Raw genomic sequence first — 21,549 nt, 5'->3', positions numbered from 1 at the left:
GTGACGTGGTGTACAAATAAACTCTCTGGAGGTACCTTGCTCTGGTTTTGGACTGCTGGGTGAGTTGAGGTTTGAAGGTGAGCAGGCATGAAGTGATTTTAGCAGGCTGAGCAAGCTTGCCAGGTGTGCTGGCATGAAAAATGCCTGCAGGGCTGGAGTTGCAGCACACCAGGAACATCCTTTGGCTCAGGGGTAGGACTGACATTTCCTCGAGTATCTGAACCCTAGGGGCAACTTCTGCTTATTACAGTGTGGGGAGGAGGGAGGTTATGGCTGACTTTGCAATGCTGTGTGCAGCAGGTCAGCCTGCATCCAATCACAGTTCTGACTACAGCCTCTGTATTCGGTTTCAAGAGGCTGAGAAATGCCATCCCTCTACTTGAAAACCCGGTGGAGCATTACAGAGCAACCTGTGCCTGCACGCTTCCAAGGTAAAATGGCTGAAACACTCTTATGTGGGACTTGTAGCCCCCAGTAACACAATTCATTTAAAAAGTACCCCACGATACCTTCTTGTTGTTTGCTGAGCTGCTGTCACGCGTCCCATCTGTTCCTTAGAGCCTCACCTCTCTGTTCCGCATTTCCTGGAAGCGAACGGATAAAATTAGCGCTCGGGGCCGCCCGGCGTGGAGGGACGCGGGCAGAAATACCACCTCCGAGTGGTTCGGGAGAAGCAGCGCAAAGAGCACAGCCCGGATCGCCGCGCTGGTCAGCGAAGCGATGAAAAGAGAACAACCCCCCCCTGCAGGCACCGCCCCGCCCCGGGACAGCCCGCCGCTCCCCGCTCCCGCAGCGGCCCCGCCGTTATTTTCGGCGCCGCTCCTCCCCCTCCTCCGCTCCTCCTCCCGTCCCGCTCCGCTTCCGGCCCCCGGCGGGCGGATGGCGCACGGCTGAGCGGCGGCGCTGCGGGAGCCGAGGGGAGGTGAGGCCGGGCCGGGGGGAGGCGATGCCGGGTGGTTGTCGGGGGGCTGCGGGGCGGTGCGGAGCGGCGCGCACTGACACCCAGCCCGTCTTCCCCATAGAAGCGTTTTTTTCTGCGCGGCTCGTGTAGGATTTGAGCCCCAAATTGGGTCAGCGCGTCTCCCAGCAGCTGCGTTTTACAGTATAAATGTACAGACGGCGTGCGTTAATCGATACTGACCCAACGCAAAGCGGGCTGTGCGGGTTTGCCCCCGGCCCTCACCCATCCCTGCAATCCAATTCGGGCTGCCACCAACGACGAGATTTGGGGCTCTGGCAGCGTGCCTGCGAGCAGCAGCTTAAAAGGGAAGAAAACAAAGTGCTCCTTTCGGGAGGTTCGGAGCCTGGCTGGGCGCTGCTGGCACCCACGAGTGCTGCCCCGCCCGACCCCGCGCCTCGGCCCCAGCTGACCCCGCAGCGCTGGCAGCAGCTCCAGCTCTCCTCTCCCTTCCCTTTTCGTGCCATTTTCTCCTACTTTTTTCTCAGCCAAAAGCCATCTGGGACGACTTTGCATAATAAAGAGGGGAGAAAGAAGCGTTAGAACCAGAAATAACGGGGGGGGGGGGGGGGGGGGGGGGAGGAAGAGAGGCGGATCTCGAAGCTCAGCGAGGTCCCTGGGTGGTGACAGGGGTTGATGTTTTGGGACCATCGGAGCTGTTCTCCCGCCAGCCCTGTTCCACCTGCCAGGACCCAGCCATGACAAAGGAGGAGGACCTCCCAGACTGGAACACATCCAAGGAGTTTTATGAAAAATATGAGCCAAAGGAGGTTCTGGGCAGGTAAAGCTTGGTTTTGCCAAACTGTTTTGCTTGATCACAGCAGGAATCTGATATGATCAGAGCCCACAGCACCAGAGGGTTAAAAATAGCATTGAAGAAACGCTTCCCATCTGCTCAAAGTTTGTCCCCCTAGCCAGGAAAACACCACAGCCCCAGTGTGTGTCTGTGGGGCTGTGCTGGGTGGGGGGAAGCCCGTAGACTCACAGAATGGTTTGGGGTGGAAGGGATCTTAAAGATCATCCCATTCCAACCCTCTACCCACCCACAGTTGCCCAGCTCAGGACCCTCCCAGGAGCTCACACCACATCCCTATTAGTTTATAGAATAACCCGTGTTGGAACAGACCCATAAGGATGACTGTGTCCATCTCCCAGTTGTGGGAAAGTGATTCCATCCTGATCCTCCATAGCACGTCATGCAAATAGGGATGGGGAAGTACCTCATCATTCCTGTGCTGTTCCTGGCAGGGGGGTGAGCAGCGTTGTCCGCCGGTGCATCCACAAAGCCACCAGGCAGGAGTATGCCGTGAAGATCATCGACATCACAGCAGGGAACATCTCCCCCCAGGAGGTGCAGGAGCTGCGTGAGGCCACAGCCAAGGAGATCGACATCCTGCGGAAGGTCTCGGGACACCCCAACGTCAGTGAGTTGGGGCAGGAGGGTTTCTGCCACGTTTACTCTTTGAGCCCAGGAAGGGCTTTGGGTGATGTCCCTGGATGTCAGAGCCCTGTGAGATCCATGGTCCTGGCATGATGCAGGGCACCTGCTCAGAGCATCCCCTGCTCTGTCTCTGCCCAGGCTGCCTGGCCATCCCCCTCCTGAGCTCCTGATCAAAACGCTAACAAAGATCAGCTTGTTAATTCAGTTAGCAATTAGATCAGCAATTTTCAGTCTGTTAGTGGAAAGGAGCTCTCTGTGCATGGGGTGTGTGGTAAGGAGCACGCTGCAGAGAGCTCACAGCTCCATTTCATTGCAGTCCAGCTGAAGGACAGCTATGAGTCCAGCACCTTCTTCTTCCTGGTGTTCGATCTGTAAGTACCAGCTCCCCAAGCCCCATTTGCCTCCATTTCTCCACATTTCCACCTTGCAGACAGCCCAAACTCTCCCCAGCTTTTTTCTATGGCCCCAATAGGCAAAACTGGGTCTTGCTTCAGGTAGGAAGGAGCCTGCTCACTCAGTCTCAGCTCTGCTCTCCTCAATCAGCAGCAGCTCAGGTTTCCCCATAACCTTTGGTGGGAGCTTGGAGTTATTTATATGCCCAGCAGGACCAGGGCTGGCACAACGCTGCAACTCGTGGCACCGTGATGGACCCACTGGTCCCTGCCTGCTCTGTGTACAGCCTTTCCTCCTCCTGCCTGATATTTTGCAAGATATCAAGGCATTTTTAAACGTTTCTTATTAATGGGTCAGCTTGTCATTTTGTGCAGTTAGTACTGTAGGGCTGTTAAAGGGCAGTAACCCCTAGGCAGTCCATATCTTGAGGCTGATTCTCCTTCCTGCATGCAGGATGAAAAGAGGGGAGCTTTTTGATTACCTCACCGAGAAGGTCACCTTAAGTGAGAAGGAAACCAGGTAAGGCTGAAATTGTGCTGCAAAACCAGAGCATGAGTTCCAAGTACAGCCGTGCAGCCAGCACACAGTGCATACGAACAAAATGCCACCTGGGCTGTGCCCCTGTGCTTGGGTGTTGAGGCTTTTGCACAGGGGCTGAGCTGTGTGGCCCCTATCCCTGTCCTTGTTCCCATCCCTGGGAGCACAGTGCCAGCAGGCACTAGGAGTAATGCTGTCTCCCCTCCCCAGGAAGATCATGCATGCGCTGCTGGAAGTGATCGAGTACCTGCACTCCATTGACATCGTGCACCGCGACCTGAAGCCGGAGAACATCCTCCTGGATGATGACATGAACATTAAGCTGACAGACTTTGGCTTCTCCTGCCAGCTGCATGAGAATGAGAAGCTCAAAGGTGGGTGCACAGCACTAACATGATGCCCATGGTGAGCTGGTGCAGCCCCCTCCAGCCTCGCTCCTTCCCATGATGAAAACACTGCAGTGTTTTATCCACTTTTTGTCCTCAGTTGACCCTCATTACTCTATTCATCAAGTTTTTCCTCCTCCTGTCCTGCAAAGAGCAACATAATCAACAACAGGCATCTCCTTCCAGCAGCATCCTCCCCGTTCTCCTCACTCACGTTATAATTCATTATAACTCACCAACTTAAGTCAGCAGCCAGGTGCACACAAGGTGTGGTCGCTCCCTGCCATGACCATCACTGCAAGGATCTGAACACATCTTGTTGCCTCACTAGGACAAGCTGCTTCAGCGTGGCACAGTCTTCCCTGGGTCCTTAAGGGGATGCTCTGCCCCTGTTTTGCAGAAATCTGCGGCACACCTGGCTACCTGGCCCCCGAAATCCTGCATTGCTCCATGGATGATGAGCACGAGGGCTATGGGAAAGAAGTGGACATGTGAGTGAGGTGCCCTCAGTCCTTGGGGTGCTTGCAAAATGAACGTGGTTTGAGGCACTGCAGGAATTGCTCCTCATTGGGACCAGCTTTAGGGTCTGTGAGGAATTGAATAATGCACAAAAAAATGTTCCATAGGGCTGCAGGGGGCTGTCCTGGTGAGCAGCAGCCCCTGGATGCACCCATATCCCCATGGACCTGCTGGAGCCTGAGCCCCAATGTTCCAGGCTGGCCCCTGCACCCCATTGCCTCCAGGTGTGGGATATGGATCCTTTGGGTGCTGCTGGAGCTGGTGTGTCCCGCTGGGTCCCTGCAGGTGGAGCACCGGGGTGATCATGTACACACTGCTGGCTGGCTCACCTCCCTTCTGGCACCGCAAGCAGATGCTGATGCTGCGGATGATCATGAATGGGGACTACCAGTTCGGCTCCCCAGAGTGGGATGATCGCTCTGACACCGTCAAGGACCTGGTGGGTGCTGAGGAATGGGGAAATACAGTGGGGAGCAGGTGGCAGGGACGCCATGGGATCAATCTGGTGCTGTCCTACAGATCTCCCGATTCCTGGTGGTGGACCCACAGCAGCGGTACACGGCGAGGGAGGCACTGGCACACCCCTTCTTCCAGCAGTACGACGTGGAGGAGGTCCGACACTTCAGCCCCTTCCGGAAATTCAAGGTGAGGTTGGTGCTGGGAACAGGGACACCTTGGCACCCTGAACCCTGGAGGAGAACGTGGGATGGGTGTTCTGGCTGGGTAGGAAGAAATGGTGTTCAGGAGGGTTGATGAAGCTGGGCTTTGGCAGGATGCAGCACCAGGGTGGGGACACCTCTTCAAGCACTACTTTGTGATATTTCTATGTAGTTCATGGTAGATGGGACACTTACAAGCATAGTTTACTGATCTACAAGTAAACACCATTATTTTTATGCATATACAGCCTGAAAGGAGAGCATAGCATGTGTGTGTATGGGGAGAGGGGAGGAGGGAGTCTCTTTTCCCAAGAAACAAGCAATAGAGCAAGAGGAAAACAGCCTCAAGTTGCACCAGGGAAGGTTTAGGTTGGATAATTAGGAAAGACTTCTTCAGAGGGAAGATTGTGAAGCATGGGAACAGACGGCCCAGGAAAGCGGTTGAGCTCCCATCCCTGGAGGTGGTTCAGCAACACGCAGCTGTGTTGCTTGGGGACAGGGCTTAGTGGTGAGACAGGGGCCCAACTTCCCCCTTTCCCCGCAGGTGATCTGTCTGACCGTGCTGGCGTCCGTCCGCATTTACTACCAGTACCGCATGCTGAAGGCGGTGACGCGGGAGCTGGTGGTGCGGGACCCGTACGCGCTGAAGCCCATCCGCAAGTTGATCGACGCCTGCGCCTTCCGCACCTACCGGCACTGGGTGAAGAAGGGCGAGGCGCAGAACAGGGCTGCGCTCTTCGAGAACACCTGCAAGGCTGTTCTGCTCGCCCTGGCGGCCGAGGAAGAGCTGTTTTGATGGCGGCATCGCTGCTGCTTGAGTTGGGTTTGCTCAGAGTTAAGGCAAGTAAAATATTTCCAAACCAAACCAGTGATTTTTGGTGCTTTTTCTTAAAACCTGCTGACCTCAAGCTAGGTGCAGATGGCTGTCATGCATGCTGGGTATAACCCAGTTTGGGTCTTCTCCTGACTTGCTCTAAAGGTCTGCTTTGGAGTAGTTGCCTCCAGTAGAGCAGCAGATCACAGAATGGCTTGGGTTGTAAGGGACCTCAAGGATCATGAATCTCCCACCCCCCTGCCACATGCAGGGTCACCAACCTCCCCATTTAATACTAGACCAGGCTGCCCAGGGCCCCATCCAACCTGGCCTTGAACACCTCCAGGGATGGGGCATCCACAGCCTCTCTGCTGGACTTAGGAGGTGAGCAGTGCCTGGCAGACTGTCTTCAACCCGCTGTGCCCAGGGCTCCTGTGCCATCAGATTTGGAGTTGGACTCACACAAACAGCCCTCTGATTGCTGCAGACACACCAGAATAAGACACAATGTCTGCAGCAGCCGTGGGCCATTAGAGACAAAATGCCTGTTGCCTGCAATCGCTGCTCAGCACCCAGACACGCAGAAATGAGTTTTAGGCCAGAAGTATTAATTTTTTTTTTTTAAACTTCACTGGTTTAATGAAAATGGTTTCTGGGGATTACTGTCCATCTCCACAGGAGAAACTATCCTCAGGTTGTGCCAGGAGCCTTCCTCAGAGCTCAGGTTTGGTTCTGCTGCTCTTAGTGGTGCGACTCGGGATGCTGGCAGCACAGCGAAAGCTGAGGTTGTCAGAGGCTGAGTCTGGTGTGTTCCCCATCCTGGGAAAGATACCCAGTTAGGAATCCTGCATGGTTAGTGCTCAGACTGATGAATGTGACCCTGTCTAACATGCTCCCACTTACCTAAGTTTTAGAAAGGTATTTAATTATAAGTACTTGATGGAAAACAAATTATGTGAAAAGCAATTAGGACTGAATTTATAGCATTAGAATTTTTAGCAGTATCTGTAGAGTGTTTTCCTAAATGCTTCTCAACAAATCTAGATAGGAACAGCCAAACAAAGTAACCCCTTCTTATACAGCTCAAGGAGAAACCACAAGCAGTACTGGCACTGACCTGGTAGTGATGCAAGCCCAGTGGTTTGCAGACCCATCCACAGTGTCAATCCATGAGGCTCCTCTCAGCACACGCATCGCCTCAGCATGTGGCTGGGGAGGGCCTGGTGGTTTGTACTGTGAGGCTGTCCACTCCCAGGTGTTCCCCAGCAGGTCATAGATTCCTGAGATAGAAGGTTGCCACAGAATCGTTAGTGTTGAAGATCTCTAAGATCATGAAGTCCAACTCCACTCCACCCCATCATGCCCATTGGCCACATCCCTCAGTGCCACATCTACACATATTAGGATTATGGGGTTGCAAAAACACTTCTGTGCATGGGGAGATGGGGCTTTAACATCCCAGAAAGATTCTGGCAGAACAAGAAGCTCCTCACTGTACTGCTAACCAGCCCCTAGCAGCAGCTGGACCTTCAACAACTGTCTTATCTTAAATGTCCTCACCATTTTCCACCTACAGGAGGGAATGGCATTTGCTGCCCCTCCAGCACGTCTGGGATTTTCAAACAAATCACATGGAATTGCAGAATAACTACTTGCTAATGGGCATGGGATGTTACAGTTAAGTGCTCCAGCTGTACATCAGCTGCAGTAACAACACTTTCACTGGGCTCACTCACACTATCAAGATGCTGATGAGATCCCATTTCACATTTGAAACTCTGCTACAACTACAGAGTTTATAATTAGCGTTGAATGGTGAGTAGATTGTACCCAAAGAGCTGGGCAGTGATGTCTTTCCGTACCATAACTGTTCTGAGGTGAGAATGCTGCCACCGGGGACACACCGTGATAGCCATCCTCAGCTCTGTCCCCCTTTGGGAAGTCACCCTGGATGAGGAAAGATGACATTAAGCAAAGACCCACTGCAGAGAAGAAAAGTCCTGCTTCTTACAAAAAAACCCCAAACAACATATATTTATATATATGTATGCCTAACTACACTTAAACAATGGAAATAACTCTTCACTGCAGATTAACTTGGCACACTGCATTTGTGTCCAAGAGAGGAGATCAACCATCTCAAGCTGTCCTAAGGGAAAAATAATCATCTTTGCAAAAAAAGTGTGACTTTTTGGGAGAAGTGAAATCCCAGTCTCCCAGGGGCACTGGGCTCTGTCTGCTCCCTTGAAACACTGTGGACAACCCCCAGGAGCTCTCCAGAACCTCACAACCAAGTCCTATGCACCCAAGCCGACCACTGCACCAGGACAGCTGGTGTGAGCTCACCTGCCACAGGTTGGTCCGGTTTGGCTGGAACTTGTTTCCCCAGGGATACAGCCTTTCTGTTGAAGAAGAAGAGAGCAGTTATCCAAGGATCCTCTCATTTGTTGTGGCTGCTGTTTTCTGCACAGCTTGGGATGCTCCCACACACCCACCAAATGGAATTTAGTGCTTTGCTGAGGGAAGCACATTAAGCTACTGTTTATCCCATTTATTTCCAGGATTAAAGAAGTTATTCAGCCCTTGGGTCAACCCCTGGAAACATCTCTATATGGAGGCTGAGGAAGCTCAAAGGGACAGACAGGAGCTGGACTCAATGATCCTTATGGTTCCTGCCAACTCAGGATATTCTATGATAGAAAGCCACTATGGGCAGGGAGGGGGTGCCTACATACGCTCCAGCCCTCCCCGGGCAGCAAACTCCCACTCCTCCTCAGATGGGAGCCTCTTCCCCTTCCAACTGCAGAATGCCTGCGCGTCGTTCCAGCTCACGTGCAGCACTGGGTGGTCCAGTCTGTCTGCAATGCCAGAGCCAGGACCTGCAGGCTGTAAATCGCAGTGATCTTCATCAGTTTCATTAATCATCAAAAAGAGAGAAAGGATAGAATAGAGCAAGGTGGGGAGCCTGCACAGAGGAACCAGAGGTGCTACCTTCCCCTTGGTCTTAGGAAAGAACTCACCACCATGCCTGATTCACACCTACCTGTCGCCAAAAAGCTTTCTCAACTGGCAGCCACCAAGGAGCAGACTGGGAAAAGAAGCGACACTGGATTAAAGCTGTACTGTTCCCCTCCCCAGATACCCTTCAGTCATCCTACGACAGCACATGGAAAGAGGAAGATGTGTTAGTTTGGGAACTGTTTGATCTGGGTTATTGTGAATCACAGAATGATTAAGGTTGGAAAAGACCTCTCAGATCCCCCAACCCCACCCCACCATGCCCACTGACCACATCCCTCAGTGCCACATCTCCATGGTTCTGGAACATCTCCAGGGATGGGGACTCTACACTCCCTGGGCAATCACCACTTCCCCCATCACTGAGCTGTCCCCACGATGTCACCCACCTACTGAATCCTCTTGATCTCCCTCCAGGCTTCAGATTTACCTCTAGTTTTTGGGTGACTTTTTTTTTCAGCTCTTCTGATACGAAATCCTCAAAGACAAAGCTCCAGCCAAACGCTTCTGCTTCAGTTTTGTATTTCTTTTCTCTAACAAACTCCCTGGCACAAACACAACGCGCTCAGGCACCCGTGGCAGAGTTCTCCAAGAGCTGCACCAGCAGCCCCATGACAGCAGCTCACCTGAAGTCCCTGTTGGTAACAGGGAACTTGTCAATAGCGAAGGGCTTCACTGTCACCTCCCGGATGGGCCCCTCCTCATCTCTGCTCTGCATGGAGCTGGAGCCCATCTGGAACTTCCCCCCGGGCAGCTGCACCATGTGCTCATCGTTTCCAAATGCTGAAAGTGAAGCAGTCAGTACAAACATTAGTGGGTAAACCTAAATGCACAACACAGCATTCTTAATTTGCAAAAAAGCCACTTCATATGCTGGATTCACACTGCAATGTAACAAGCGACTGCAGTTAGCATTTATAGAGTTCTGCTTCCGCAGGGGGGTGCAGGAAGCCAGGCAGCGGTGCGAGCTGAAGCAGCAGCGCTCTCAGCTCACCCAGCAGAGCACAGCTGCAGCCCAGCACGCAGCAGCAAAGCAGCGCCGCTCTGTGCATCTCCCTGGGAACAAAGCTCAGCAGCGCCAGCAGCAAAACGCATCAGCAGCGGAACCGGACGGCTCTGACCCAGAAGAGCTTCAGGCTGGACAAGTGTTTCCGGGGGGAAGGGATGCACTTCCCCCACGCCACGCCTATTGCACGTGCTTTACAATTATGGCACGTACGCTTTTTCTTTTTAAAGAAAAGGGATACTTTACATTGCATGTAAACGTTGATATTTCACCTCCACGTATGAAAAACCTCCTATAACCCGGGCTACTGACAAAGCCACACCACCAGATGTACTTTATGTGCGCACCTGAAGTTTTAAAAAGGTTGCTCGCTCCAGTCATGCAGCCCGGACATAAAACAAAGCTGATACAGAGTACGGAAAGGAAGCAAACGAACCGCCCTCAGCCCTGCTGTAGGACTGCAGGGGATCTACCTACCCTGGGGGTCACTCCCTTTCTCAGCCCCAGCTCCAGGGCAGCAGCTCTGACTGCTCCCACCCTGCACCCAGAACAACACTGCTCCCCGTTAGCACCGCAGGACCTGGACATCCAGCCCTACACTAACGTTGCAAGGTGCTGCAGGGATTTCAGCCCTTGTGTCCATCCTGTATTCATCCCCTCACAACCCAGCATCTCCTTTCCTCATACTGGGTAAGTATAAGCGAGATAAACATTCTGACTCCCCAGCCTGATAACGCGAACAAGATGAGGATTACACAAAAATCACGTAGGACAGCAGGAACCTGCTTGTGCTGCACACATTCAACTCCCTGCTTGCGAGGCTTTGTCTGGACACAGCACTCTGCCTACATCTCCTGTAGTGTCCACAGCCTTACTTACACACAGCAGAAAGCATTAAGCTACCACCTATGGCAAGGAAGAGAACACGCAACACATTTCAAATCTTCCCCGAGTATTTGTGAGCAAGAGAAAAACAAATTATTGGCATAATCCACCTGTACGAGATGCTCTGCACTAATTCCACACAAACCCCAGCACTCCAGAAGCAGCGTCCTGAGCAGGCTTTCTTGGGGTACTCTCAAGAACTGGAATCAATCACAAATTCCAAATGCAGAGCCAGCAAGCAGAAAACACAAATCCAAGCCCATAGCCCAGCACTGTCTTCAAAGTGCTGAACAAAGTTCAAGACTTTGGTCCACAGAATGTTAGGTATTCAATAACAGACACAGAAAGCACAGAACATAACAGTTTATTGGGTAAAAAGGACAGCAACTTCAGTTGTACACTTCAGAGAAATTAAAAATAAATAACTGCTTTTTTAGAACCAAATATTTCCATAGTTGCTAATATTTTCAGTGGCCGCATTTACCAAAGAGGTGCTGCTAGTTACAGCAGTGACTTCCATTGCTGGGAGAATCCACCGTGGCCCAAAAAAGCACTTTCAGGTGGACTTCTTGAAGGCATTCCAGAGAGCACTACTGGAGCTGACCACCACCACCAACAGCAGATCCAATTCAGCCTTTCAGAGATGACATTCCAGCTCGCATAATTTCATCCACCAAGAGAATGTTGCTAGCAATCACCGTGCTGGAAATAGTAAATAAATAATTAGAATGTTTGTTTTGGCACAAACAACTCAGCTTTATTCCTACACTGCAAGACAGCTTCCTCTAATAGAGATTCCTTCATTCCACCCACATTATGTCACCAATCTTGTCAACCAAACACCCATTACTATTTGAAGTGAAAACATCACAGCACTTACCACGAATGAAGTAGTTGCTTTTTGACATTGTAATTGTCCCAGATTCCAGCTGCTGCAGCTACCATTGGCTCACCTAGGAAAGAGGCACAACACTGTTTAAACAACCAGTCTGCATAATTCAAGGGAAGAGATCCTGCTGCTTAACAACTCAAATTACTTGCTGTGTACAGAGTGCACATGGTGCATTTAAGCATTACAAGTAGTAGCACACCTGCCAAGGCATTCTGTATTGCCTCGTTCCATGAAAACCTGATCCATGATACGTTTGGCCTCCTAGAAACACTCCTCTCTCAGCAGAATTGTTTTGCTGCTCTGTATTTACTGCCAATCTGATCTTATGAGATTCCATGGTTTTAAAAAACTCTTACCAGTGTTCAAGTCAACTCCAATGAGCTGCCCAGATTCTGCGTGTTCTGCCTGAACTTTCACCAGTGTTTCCTGGGGATCGTAACCAGAGTTCTGAGCGAGAACCTTTGAGACAAGAACATTACTTCACATTAATGTAAAGAGATCTCCTGCAGAAAATGCTAAGGATCCTAGCGTGCTTTAGAGTAACTTTATTCTGGAGGTCTTCATACCTTAGGAATGATGAGGAGAGCATCAGCAAAAGCTTGAACTCCAAGCTGGGCTCTTCCTTTTACACTGGGTTTATGCTTAACAAGAGCATTAGCTACTGCCACTTCCAGTGCACCTGCCCCTGGAATCACACACCCTACAAGGCAAAGCAGTAATACTGAGACTTCACAATAAGAACTTACACCAATCTAAAGAGCTAACTTATACAACACTCAACAGCACTCAACAGTTTTGAGGAGAGTAGTAGCTGAGACTTACCATCCTCAATAGCATTTTTAACAGCACGCAGACCATCTCTTACTGCATCCTTTATCTGTGTAAGTGTATGCTTATTCGGTCCCCTGATCAACAGGGTAACAGAGCGAGGGTTGTCACACTTCTCAATGAAGGTGTACTTCTCTTCTCCCTATAAACAGTATTAGGTATTCACCTTACATATTTTAAGCAAACAAAAAAACTGGGCACTTTCAGATTCAGTTCTGAGTAACATCTCAAGAAGTGATGAGGAAAAAGTCTAGTAGAAAGAAACTAGCAGAATCTTATTCTCATGTTCTTAACTTTGTGATATTAAAATATGGATCTATCAGTAGCAATAAGCAATGTGACAAGAGCAAATATAAAGAGGGACGGTAGGGTTTAAAATCCCATCAGCATTTATTCATACTGTTTATTCTAAGAGCTGTACTGCAAGGAAACACCATGCACAGTCACATCAGTACAAAAGAAAACTTGGGGCCAAGCAATACCAGAAACATTTAGCTTGGCTTCAACTAAAAGCCTAGCTGTACTCACCAGTGTGTACTCGTAGACAAGACCTGCATGTCCCAGACAGTCAGGAGTGAGATCCTCCACAGAGTTCATAGCAGTACCACCACACGCAAGGGTCAGTCTGAAAGAGTTCGTTTAGTGCTTAGCAGTTCTCTTATATTAAGTAAAATGTGAAGTCACCAACACAAACCGCAGTATTTCAGCATTCAAAATAATATAGGTCCTGGGCTTGCAACAGTTTTGTTTCTTTTTATAAGAGAGCTCTTCACTAAAACAAACAAACAAAAACCTACAGAATTAAGCCTCACCAGAAGAGGCATCTACTCTTGGAGCACAGACAGCTTCAACTCCTACCTCACTCCTTGTACTGAACTGCCTACTTCACAGTTTGTATAAAATACACTGAGTTACTCGAGTAACATTTAGACTGAAGATGACTATTTGCTGACAGCCTTTAAAAGCTGATTCCAGCCAGATGCGACTCACTGTGCAGTCTGGGAGAGCAAGCCATTTACCCCTTCTCTTCCTAGAAGCATACCTTTCCATGTTCCTCCTTTTAGCTCTGCGCAAAGCAACAATTCCTTCTTTTGCAAGTGCATCCAAGGAAAATGGGTCAATTCCCTAGAAATAAAGAAAGGGACTATCAAGATAAGAAAACAAAGAAACAAATCCCCCCTCAGGTTGACACTAATAAGTTCTTCCTCAGGACTCAAAGAAATCTCAGGAAGGAACTGCACATGTATAATCGTAAGTTCATCAACCTCAATTTAGTTATTTGCATCCAAAGCACTGTACTAAATGAGTCAAGCAGCACCAAGCTTGCCAAGAAAGCCAACATTTCTGGTTATTTTTCCAACTTAGTTAGATTCTTTATCTCACCTTCTGGTTAATTACAATAAATCCTTTATCTGAATCACCACAAACTCTTCTTTTCAAGTCTATGATTTTGCTCACTCTGTCTTCAATGAACTTCCTTTCTGCTTTCACTAGTTTCTCTCTCTCTTCTGCACTTTTGTAGAAGAACCCAGCGCTCACCTCTCTGGAGAGAAAAAAAAAAAGCAGTAAAAGTTAGCTGTCCTCTGTGTTGTAGAAATAAGCAGTTCAAGGAAGAAGGAATCCTTTCAGTAACATTCTGAAAATTAATACGCAGATTTTATTTCAGTTACTAATTTCCTCTGCTTCCATTTTCTGGAAAAGGGAAGCTCCACCTTTTCCACCCCAACTTCTACACTATCTGCCACGCTCCAGAAGAGCATCTGTGTGGCCCTTCTGGTACTTGTTTAAGCACACCTTACAGGAACTAAAGAACAGAAAATACATGTGTCTGACATGCTGGTGCTGTGTACTCACGTTTTCTCATATTCTAAAGATACGTTGCAAGTAAGAATATAGGCATCTTCCACCCTTTTCTTCATGTCAGGATGGCGAGCACCATGATCCAAAACCAGCCCCCTGATCAGCCTGAAAGATCAATGAGCATTTTGTGTGTCAAGATGGTCAGAGATAAGTACTTAATGGAAGTACACACTGCTCGAGATAACTGACAGTGTAATCAGTCTAGTATGAACTGCCTGTGAATTTGTATTTGAAGCAAAGAATGATCTTGTATCCCACTTCTAAGGGCATGCCAACTCACATATAAAAAGCATGCCAGAGTATAAAATGGGAATTTATTCTGGCATAGTGTCTGACTGCAATAGCTACTGAAGAAAGCTAGCGCAGAATTCGTCCATGCCATTGGACATGAAGAACACCCAAAGAGACAGCTGCAATCCAGTTTCCAGGTACTGATCACTACTGTCTCACAGAAGTTGAAAACATGAAGCATACTCAAGTCACAGACACTACCACTAACACATGGTTATAAAGCAAACAACCATGTCCATCCACAGCAAAGCAAAAGTCGGAGCCAGTGTTACTCTATGCTATTCAAAAATCTTGTCAGGATGTTAAGTTCAGTGACTGGGAAACTTATGCTGTCGAGACCACTCATGGCCAAAACTTGTATTTCTGCCTTTCTTTCACTCCCTCCCTAATGATTTTTCCAACAGCAGCTCTGAGACCCCAAGTTCTTTCAAAAGAAAAAAAAAACAACCACAGCACAAAACCCCAAACACACACACAAAAAATCAACCAAGGCTACTCCACTATCAAGATACCATTAAACTGAAGCTTGAGGATCCCCATTACTTACGTGGTGTCAGTTTCTGATTTATGCTTCATCTCCATGATCTCTACCATATGAAGGTCAATAGGTTCACCTGGTTTTCTGACCGCCAAAACAGAATCTACTACAGCCTGAAATAGAGGAGGGGGGGGGAAATCCCCAAAAGGGCCATCAGACTCTAAAGTGCAAGCTCACATCTTTCTACCCACTCTCTGCCTAAGAAATAACCCCATTAGCTTAAAACCTGGAGCACAACACACAAAAAGGGGATGAAGATACATGGACACTTGCCTCTGTTAAGATGTCAGCAAGTTCAGTATGAACTTTAGTACGAAGGGACGTTTTGGCAACATCTATAAGGGTCTCCCTGTCCATTTCCTTGGTTACTTTGACCTGCTCCAAGACTTCAAGTGCCTTTTCCTTTGCGATCTCAAATCCTTCTGCTACTATTCTAGGGTGCAAGCCCTAATGCAAGAAAAGAAGGGACATAATCAGACAACAGTAAGATAAAATAGTGTTTTCCCTGTAAGTGGAACAGAGAGCATACATGCTACAGTGATAAGAAAATGTACTGTCCTTCTGAATACATATAAAAGGAATACCAATCCTTCCAATGCAGAGGAAAAGCACAGATTATTCTAGCACAGAATTAAAACCAAGGGAACTATGAAGCACACTTGGGTGTTCACTGTGCAATATGAATGCCTAATCTCCAACTTATACTACCAAAACATCTATTATCACAGAGCATTTCCTCGTTAGCACGCAGATAAGAAATGTTTTCATTCAAACAGAACAGCATGAATCAGGCACATTATTAAAAGCTACAGTATAAATACGGAGAACAAGCGTTATGTCCTCTTTAGCTTTTCTCCATTTTATAAGTTCTGTGACATACTCATTTTAAGCAGAAAGAGGTATTTGATTTCCATGTTTTTGAGCACCAAACACACAACAAAAAAAGAAAGCTGAACAGTCTCAGATGAAGCTTTTTTACTTGCCCATCTACAAAAGAAATACTGCACACATACCTCAGAAATATAGAGATCTGCCTGCTTCAGCAGCTCTCCAATGATTAAGACATTTGAGGTGGTACCATCTCCAGTGATGTCATCCTGTGCTGTTGCTACTTTTGCTATCAAGGAAGCTGTGGGGTGTTGTATTTGCTAAACAAAAATAAGAAACTGAATAGTGAGCCTTACTGCACTGGTACAGGTAGCAAGTAATCTAAAATCAACTAACCAAGGTTTTTAATGAATAGATGATGGTTTCCACGATTCCTGGCAGTTAGGCTGGTTTCAACACATAATCCCACTCAACAACAAAAGAAATGTAGACTCTGACAGTAAATTTCTTGAGCTAATCTATATAATACGGTCTTTTTTTTTTTTTTTTTTTTTTCCCTGGGGACCCAAACAGCGACAGTACCTCAGAGAATGGCAGGGAGCTGTGCTGGGAAGGGTGTTAGGAGATTCCTCACCAGGGCGGTGGGCACAGAACAGGCTCCCCATAGAGCAGCCAATTCAGCCTAACCTGCCACCACACACACAGTGCTAAATCCCACACAAAGGCAGCCGGCCCCCAACCCCCACAGCCCCTCACAAGGACGTCCACAAGCAGGTTCCGCACCCCCCGACCCCCCCTCCTCCCCCAGCTCACCATTTCCTGCAGCAGCACGTTGCCATCTTTGGTCAGCTTGATGTCTCCGGCCCCCGACACCAGCCTGCGGGCGGCACGAAGCGGGTGAGCGGGCCTCCGAAGGGCCCTTCCCGGCCCCAACCCCACCCCCCGTCCCCCACCCGCCCTCCGCTCCCCGCCGCGCGGTCCCGCTCTCCCCTCAGCCCCAACGGCCGCCCGCGCGCTGAGGCGCATGGCGGGAAGGCCCGGCCCACCCTCTGAGGGAGCCGCGCGGAGGTTCCTCACATCTTCATGGTGCCCTTAGGGCCCAGGTTGGTCCGCAGCACGTCCTGCAGCCCTCGGGCCGCGCTAATGTTCACCGCCAGGGCGGCCTGGGCGCGAGCCACCTCGGCTTTGGGGTTGAGGGCCTTCACCGCCATGGCTGCCGCTGCACGCTAGGCCGGGCCGGGCCGGGATGGGGCGGGAACGAAGCGAGCCGCGCCTCCCCGCCCGCCCCTTCTAGAACACTCCGGAGGGCGCGTGTTCCCATTGGCCCGTAGGCCGCCAAAACGCAGCGCCATTGGCTGAGCGGTCTGTCGCTCTGCCCGGAAGCTCCCGCCCTCTCGCTGAGGGGCTGCCGGGAGGCGACGGTTGGGAGGCGGGCGCGCATGGGGGAGCTGCAATCAGGGCTCGGCTCTGTCCTTACAGCGAGGGGATGCATGTGTGAACGAGGCTTTTGAACGGGCTGAGATCCTTGGTCATTCTTATCCCACGCACTCATAGAATCATGGAATCATTTAGATTGGATCTCAGACCCCCAAGCCCAGCCCACCGTGCCCACAGCCCTCAGTGCCACATCTCCATGGCTCTGAACCGCCTGTCTCATGTGACAGGTATCCTAGCCATGTTCACAGAACCGTAGGAATCAATAATTAAACACGCCAATTTAAACTTAGGTTGATAGAATTAATAGTTAAGCGGGATGGATTAATAATCGAAGTGGTTCTTGGTCAAAATCCAGAACTGAGGTTAATCAGAACTCATCTTACCTAACAAGGCAGCAGCTCCCTCAGCCCAGCACCCTGGCAGCCACCACAGCACAGCCCCACGGACCTTCCAAGGCTCTGAACACTCGGCAAGTCTTTAATAAGGGGGGAAAGCTCTCCTCAGGCAATGCTGAGACCTGTGGAAGTAAAAGACACCATTAAAGTTAAGGGAGAATGCTGGAAGCGTTTAACTCACAGGGCCAGTCCTTGAGGTTGCACAGTGTACACATCATAACAGCTTCGAGCTCCCTGAAAGCACAAGATGGATAGTTGTACTTGAGAGCTGCTGCCAGGCTCCTTACACACACCACAGATTGCACCGTGTTGCCCCATCCAGCCCTATGCCCCCACACACCTGCCTGTGCACCTGGGGTGGCTGACAATACCAGGCCTGATGCAATTCTTACTTCATTTTGTAAGGAAAGTGCCTGCCCCCAAAATAATGGACAGCACAGAATAATTCCCCACACATCTTCCCACAGTTGGCAGCTCGGGATGCAGAGGTTCTGCAATCCACTGCATTGATGCTAAGAAATGCAATGGGCCATTGGTGTTTCCGTGCTGCTTCCAGTAGTGAACACTAAGCTAAGGTAGCAAACTCCAAGCTACGAGTAGTAAACCCTAATTGTTGGGTATGATTTTGTACCCAATTCGTACAGTTTTGGAAGAACTTCACTGAAATGCTCAGTGAGGGTCAAGTGTAAGGGCAGGCTCACCAGCCCTGCTGATGTTGGCAGTAGGGTATGGCACCTGCTGGTAACCTGCTCTTCTGTTTTGGGTGAGGATCTCAGGTTTCTGGGCAAAACGCCATGCATGGCCCATCATTCTGGCTGGCAGGTCTGGAGGGGACAGCTGCTAGTATGCTTGGGTTTCTGATTTTTACATGTTTTAGATAGAGTTGATGTTTGAGCACCATATACTGCAAGTCTGGAGCCTTTTTGGTTGGCAGAGCAGGGTGCACCTCTTGTGAAATATTTTAATGCTGACTCTTTAGGATGGAGGCTGCTTTTCTTTCTTCCTTTCTTCCTTTCTTTCTCTCTCTTTCTTTCTCTCTCTCTCTTTCTCTATTTTTTCTTCTTCTTTTTTTTTTCTTTTTCTTTTTTTTTCTGCTGCTGTAATCATTAAAAATAAACATCAAACATTGCAAAATGCAGGAAATTACACTTGGTATTTCATAACTGGGCTCCGGAATTCTCCTGTTAATGTTTATTCTTCACTTTTGCCGGGGTGCTACCAGCCTGCTGAAAGCAAAAACAAAACCACCCAGCCCTGAGAGGCTGCAGTGCTGATATTTAGGGTGCATAGCCTCAGTGCCCACTTAGAACACCTGAATTCCCAGCACTACTCCAGTTTCCAGAGCACACACTCAACACACAAACATTTTGCTATTCTTTCTTCTCTGGTTTGTAATTTTTTTTTCTGCTTCAATCCTTTCTCCAGGCTGTTCTCAATAGAGGGCAGCCTTGTCAAACCCATAGGCAGAGCAGCAGGCACGGTGTATTTTACGTTTTCCCGGTTGCTGTTCTCTAACCTGCATGGGTGATGTCCTGTGGAAAGCAGGAATCTTCCATCCTACACCCCTGCAATGTGTAGGGCTGGCTGCTGACACTTCAGATTCATGGTCTCCACGTTTTGAACAGATGGAGAGGTTCCATAGTCATATACAAAACTTATGTGCTGAATCCATATAAGCCATGCTGTTAACTCCTAAGCATCCTCTCCATGCATCCAGGCAGATATTTCTGTGGTTCTTTCCTGGGTCACGTCTGCAGGTAATTTATGTTACAGTATAATAACATTTCTCATTAGCATTTTCACAGCAAATGCCCACTTTGCTGCATGTTTCAGAAATCACTACAAGCTTTTATTCACTTTTCAGTCTTTTCATTGTGGCTGTTGAACTGTTCTACTTACTTGCTTTTAATGCATAGCAAAAATGCAGGGCAGAGGCTTACAAGGCCTAAATTGTCCTTTGGAATCACTGGAGCTGCAACAAATTACACCAGTTTAGAATTGTTAACATGATATTTAAGTGAATTAAATCCAACAGCTCTGTTAAACTAAGCCAAGTAGAGGGAATATCCGGCATGAAATCCCCAGTGGTGATTCTCACAAGTGAAATAACACACTGCTTATCTTAGCAGAAAGTAAAAGCAGTGTTCTTCCATCCTTATCAAGATCTGTTTTTATTTAACCTTATTTACAGAAACAATTTCTAAATCTGTTTAAAACATATTGTGCTGCCACAATAAAACTAACATAAAGGATCAAACATAACAGCAAACACATCACCAGTATTCAGCAAAGGCTCTTGGCACCAGCGCATCCTGATATGAGAAGTTACTGATAGATGCTTACATTGACAAATGTTCATACAAGAACTAAGAACATCTGAAAAAATGTATAGGAAGGCATGGGTGCAGAAGCACAGGAAGGGGGTATTGATTCAGTTCATGCTCATAAGATTGAGGAAAATAATGCCAGAATTGCAAAATAGATCATGCATAGAAAGTGACCGGTGTATCCAGCAGTGCAGAACAATCTTTCCAGATGGGTAGCAGTCATAAGACTCCTATCACAAACAAATAAAAGCAGCTAAATCAGCAGTCTGGCTTTCTTGACCTTGAAACAAGTGACTGGCTTCATACTTGTGGCTTGGCAGCGTCTTGTTTGCTAACTGGTGCCCACAGCCATGTTTGCAGAAAGCCCTTCTGCATGATGCCAAAACACACGCACAGACAGGTTGTGCAGTTTTTCAATTGCCTTTGACAACATTTTATCTGGGTAAACAAAACAGAGCCTTCTTACAAAGCAGATTTAAATTTGCCTTCAAAACTCATGATGAATTTTGATTTCAGATTTTTTTTTGTGTATGTAATAACGCACACTCTGGTTTGCTGTCGATTAACAACTTAAATGCAATATTGCCATTTTAATGCATCTTTCATCTGCAGTGAAAGAAAGCTGTATCCCTCGCCTCTGCACACCAAGAGAAACTCCTGACCGCCGGCTGGCAGAGCCCCTCCTCGGCTCTCATCCCTCGTCCTGCTCTGCGGAGGTACGTGTGTTTGCTCAGACCTGCCTTGCTTTGAGCACGGGCTGGCAGCAAGTCAGCTCCCCATCACGTCGTGCGCTGCCTGCTCCCTGCCAAGCCATGCCTACCCATGCTGGGAGTGCCCCGAACTGGGCCCGAGCGGCTCCTCCCCCAACGCAGGCAAGGTTACACCTCTTCCCTACGCCTGTCAGCGAACAGCTGGACTTCTCTGGTTACATGTGTGCAACCATTTAAAAAAAACATCCAGGCCGGCTTACTCAGCAGATTATAAAGAGTGATTTACAAAATGCGGCTTTCTTCCAGATCAGCCCGTGCCGTTGCATTTATGTGACTGAAGGTCTCAGCTGATCCGTTCTTTTCTTGTGCAGCCAAGAGGTTTGCAGCAGCAGCAGCAGCCACGGCCAGTGCCATACTGTAAGTCATTGGGAACATTTTTTTTCTCTCAGTTTGGAAGGGGTTGGCATTTGGTGTATTCAGTTCCATAACACTTAACATATTTTTCTTGCATAGACAATGAACTGTATCCCTTAGGCTGGGGCTGTGTGCTGCTCAGCAAGATGTAGCAGTGCGGTGCCTGCTTTATAGCAACAGCATGAATGAATGATGCAATCGTGCAGGGGGGAAGCATCATCATTTTGGCAGGAAAGGCAAGAGGAGATTGGAGAGCTGGGAGATATCTATCAACATCCACCAGGTTTCCTCCAGCCCTTTTAAAATGTGCTTCAATAAATTTGTTGTTAGGCATTGCTGTACAGATATCAGCATACAGCTGCTAACTATCCATCTCTTGACTTGCATACAGGTTGCTGATACTACCTTTAAAA

At 48.7% G+C, this 21,549-nt stretch overlaps 3 protein-coding genes and 2 non-coding genes across 7 annotated transcripts; 1 reads left to right on the top strand and 4 right to left on the bottom strand.

Moving 5' to 3' along the window:
* The first annotated feature begins 779 nt into the window (after positions 1 to 779).
* On the top strand, positions 780 to 5,758 carry PHKG1 (phosphorylase kinase catalytic subunit gamma 1). 3 transcript variants are annotated; one of them, XM_031591758.2, is made up of 10 exons: positions 780 to 922; positions 1,630 to 1,739; positions 2,207 to 2,382; positions 2,716 to 2,770; positions 3,246 to 3,311; positions 3,540 to 3,703; positions 4,116 to 4,206; positions 4,520 to 4,673; positions 4,754 to 4,879; positions 5,438 to 5,758. In XM_031591758.2, the coding sequence occupies exons 2-10, from the start codon at positions 1,657 to 1,659 to the stop codon at positions 5,687 to 5,689; spliced, it is 1,167 nt and encodes a 388-aa protein (XP_031447618.1). In that variant the 5' UTR covers positions 780 to 922; positions 1,630 to 1,656; the 3' UTR covers positions 5,690 to 5,758. The 3 variants fall into 3 exon arrangements, with proteins under 3 accessions (XP_031447618.1, XP_031447619.1, XP_089978800.1); XM_031591759.2 differs by having other exon boundaries at positions 786 to 922; positions 1,648 to 1,739; XM_090122674.1 differs by having other exon boundaries at positions 830 to 922; positions 1,589 to 1,739.
* SUMF2 (sulfatase modifying factor 2) lies at positions 5,754 to 9,885 on the bottom strand. Its single transcript, XM_031591766.2, has 9 exons — positions 9,720 to 9,885; positions 9,352 to 9,508; positions 9,156 to 9,270; positions 8,751 to 8,795; positions 8,443 to 8,593; positions 8,054 to 8,109; positions 7,570 to 7,654; positions 6,825 to 6,987; positions 5,754 to 6,526 (listed from the first exon to the last, which is right to left on the bottom strand). Exons 1-9 carry the CDS (start codon positions 9,775 to 9,777, stop codon positions 6,421 to 6,423), a joined length of 936 nt encoding a protein of 311 aa, XP_031447626.2. The 5' UTR covers positions 9,778 to 9,885; the 3' UTR covers positions 5,754 to 6,420.
* Positions 9,886 to 10,964: 1,079 nt separating this feature from the next.
* On the bottom strand, positions 10,965 to 17,123 carry CCT6A (chaperonin containing TCP1 subunit 6A). The gene is made up of 14 exons (XM_031591765.2): positions 16,931 to 17,123; positions 16,667 to 16,730; positions 16,039 to 16,173; positions 15,299 to 15,472; positions 15,035 to 15,138; positions 14,191 to 14,301; positions 13,720 to 13,879; positions 13,379 to 13,461; positions 12,865 to 12,961; positions 12,331 to 12,478; positions 12,075 to 12,208; positions 11,865 to 11,967; positions 11,497 to 11,569; positions 10,965 to 11,318 (listed from the first exon to the last, which is right to left on the bottom strand). The coding sequence occupies exons 1-14, from the start codon at positions 17,062 to 17,064 to the stop codon at positions 11,246 to 11,248; spliced, it is 1,593 nt and encodes a 530-aa protein (XP_031447625.1). The 5' UTR covers positions 17,065 to 17,123; the 3' UTR covers positions 10,965 to 11,245.
* Positions 14,444 to 14,575, bottom strand: LOC116228248 (small nucleolar RNA SNORA15). Its single transcript, XR_004166730.1, has one exon. It is a non-coding gene; the product is annotated as a small nucleolar RNA SNORA15 (small nucleolar RNA).
* LOC116228249 (small nucleolar RNA SNORA22) lies at positions 15,572 to 15,703 on the bottom strand. The gene has a single exon (XR_004166731.1). It is a non-coding gene; the product is annotated as a small nucleolar RNA SNORA22 (small nucleolar RNA).
* Positions 17,124 to 21,549: the final 4,426 nt, after the last annotated feature.

The sequence above is a fragment of the Phasianus colchicus genome, chromosome 21, assembly GCF_987193195.1.
Source record: "Phasianus colchicus chromosome 21, bPhaCol1.hap1.1, whole genome shotgun sequence".
In the NCBI taxonomy this organism is placed as follows: domain Eukaryota; kingdom Metazoa; phylum Chordata; class Aves; order Galliformes; family Phasianidae; genus Phasianus; species Phasianus colchicus.
Note: the sequence above shows the minus strand (reverse complement) of the source record. Positions and strands in the feature narration are given on the sequence as shown.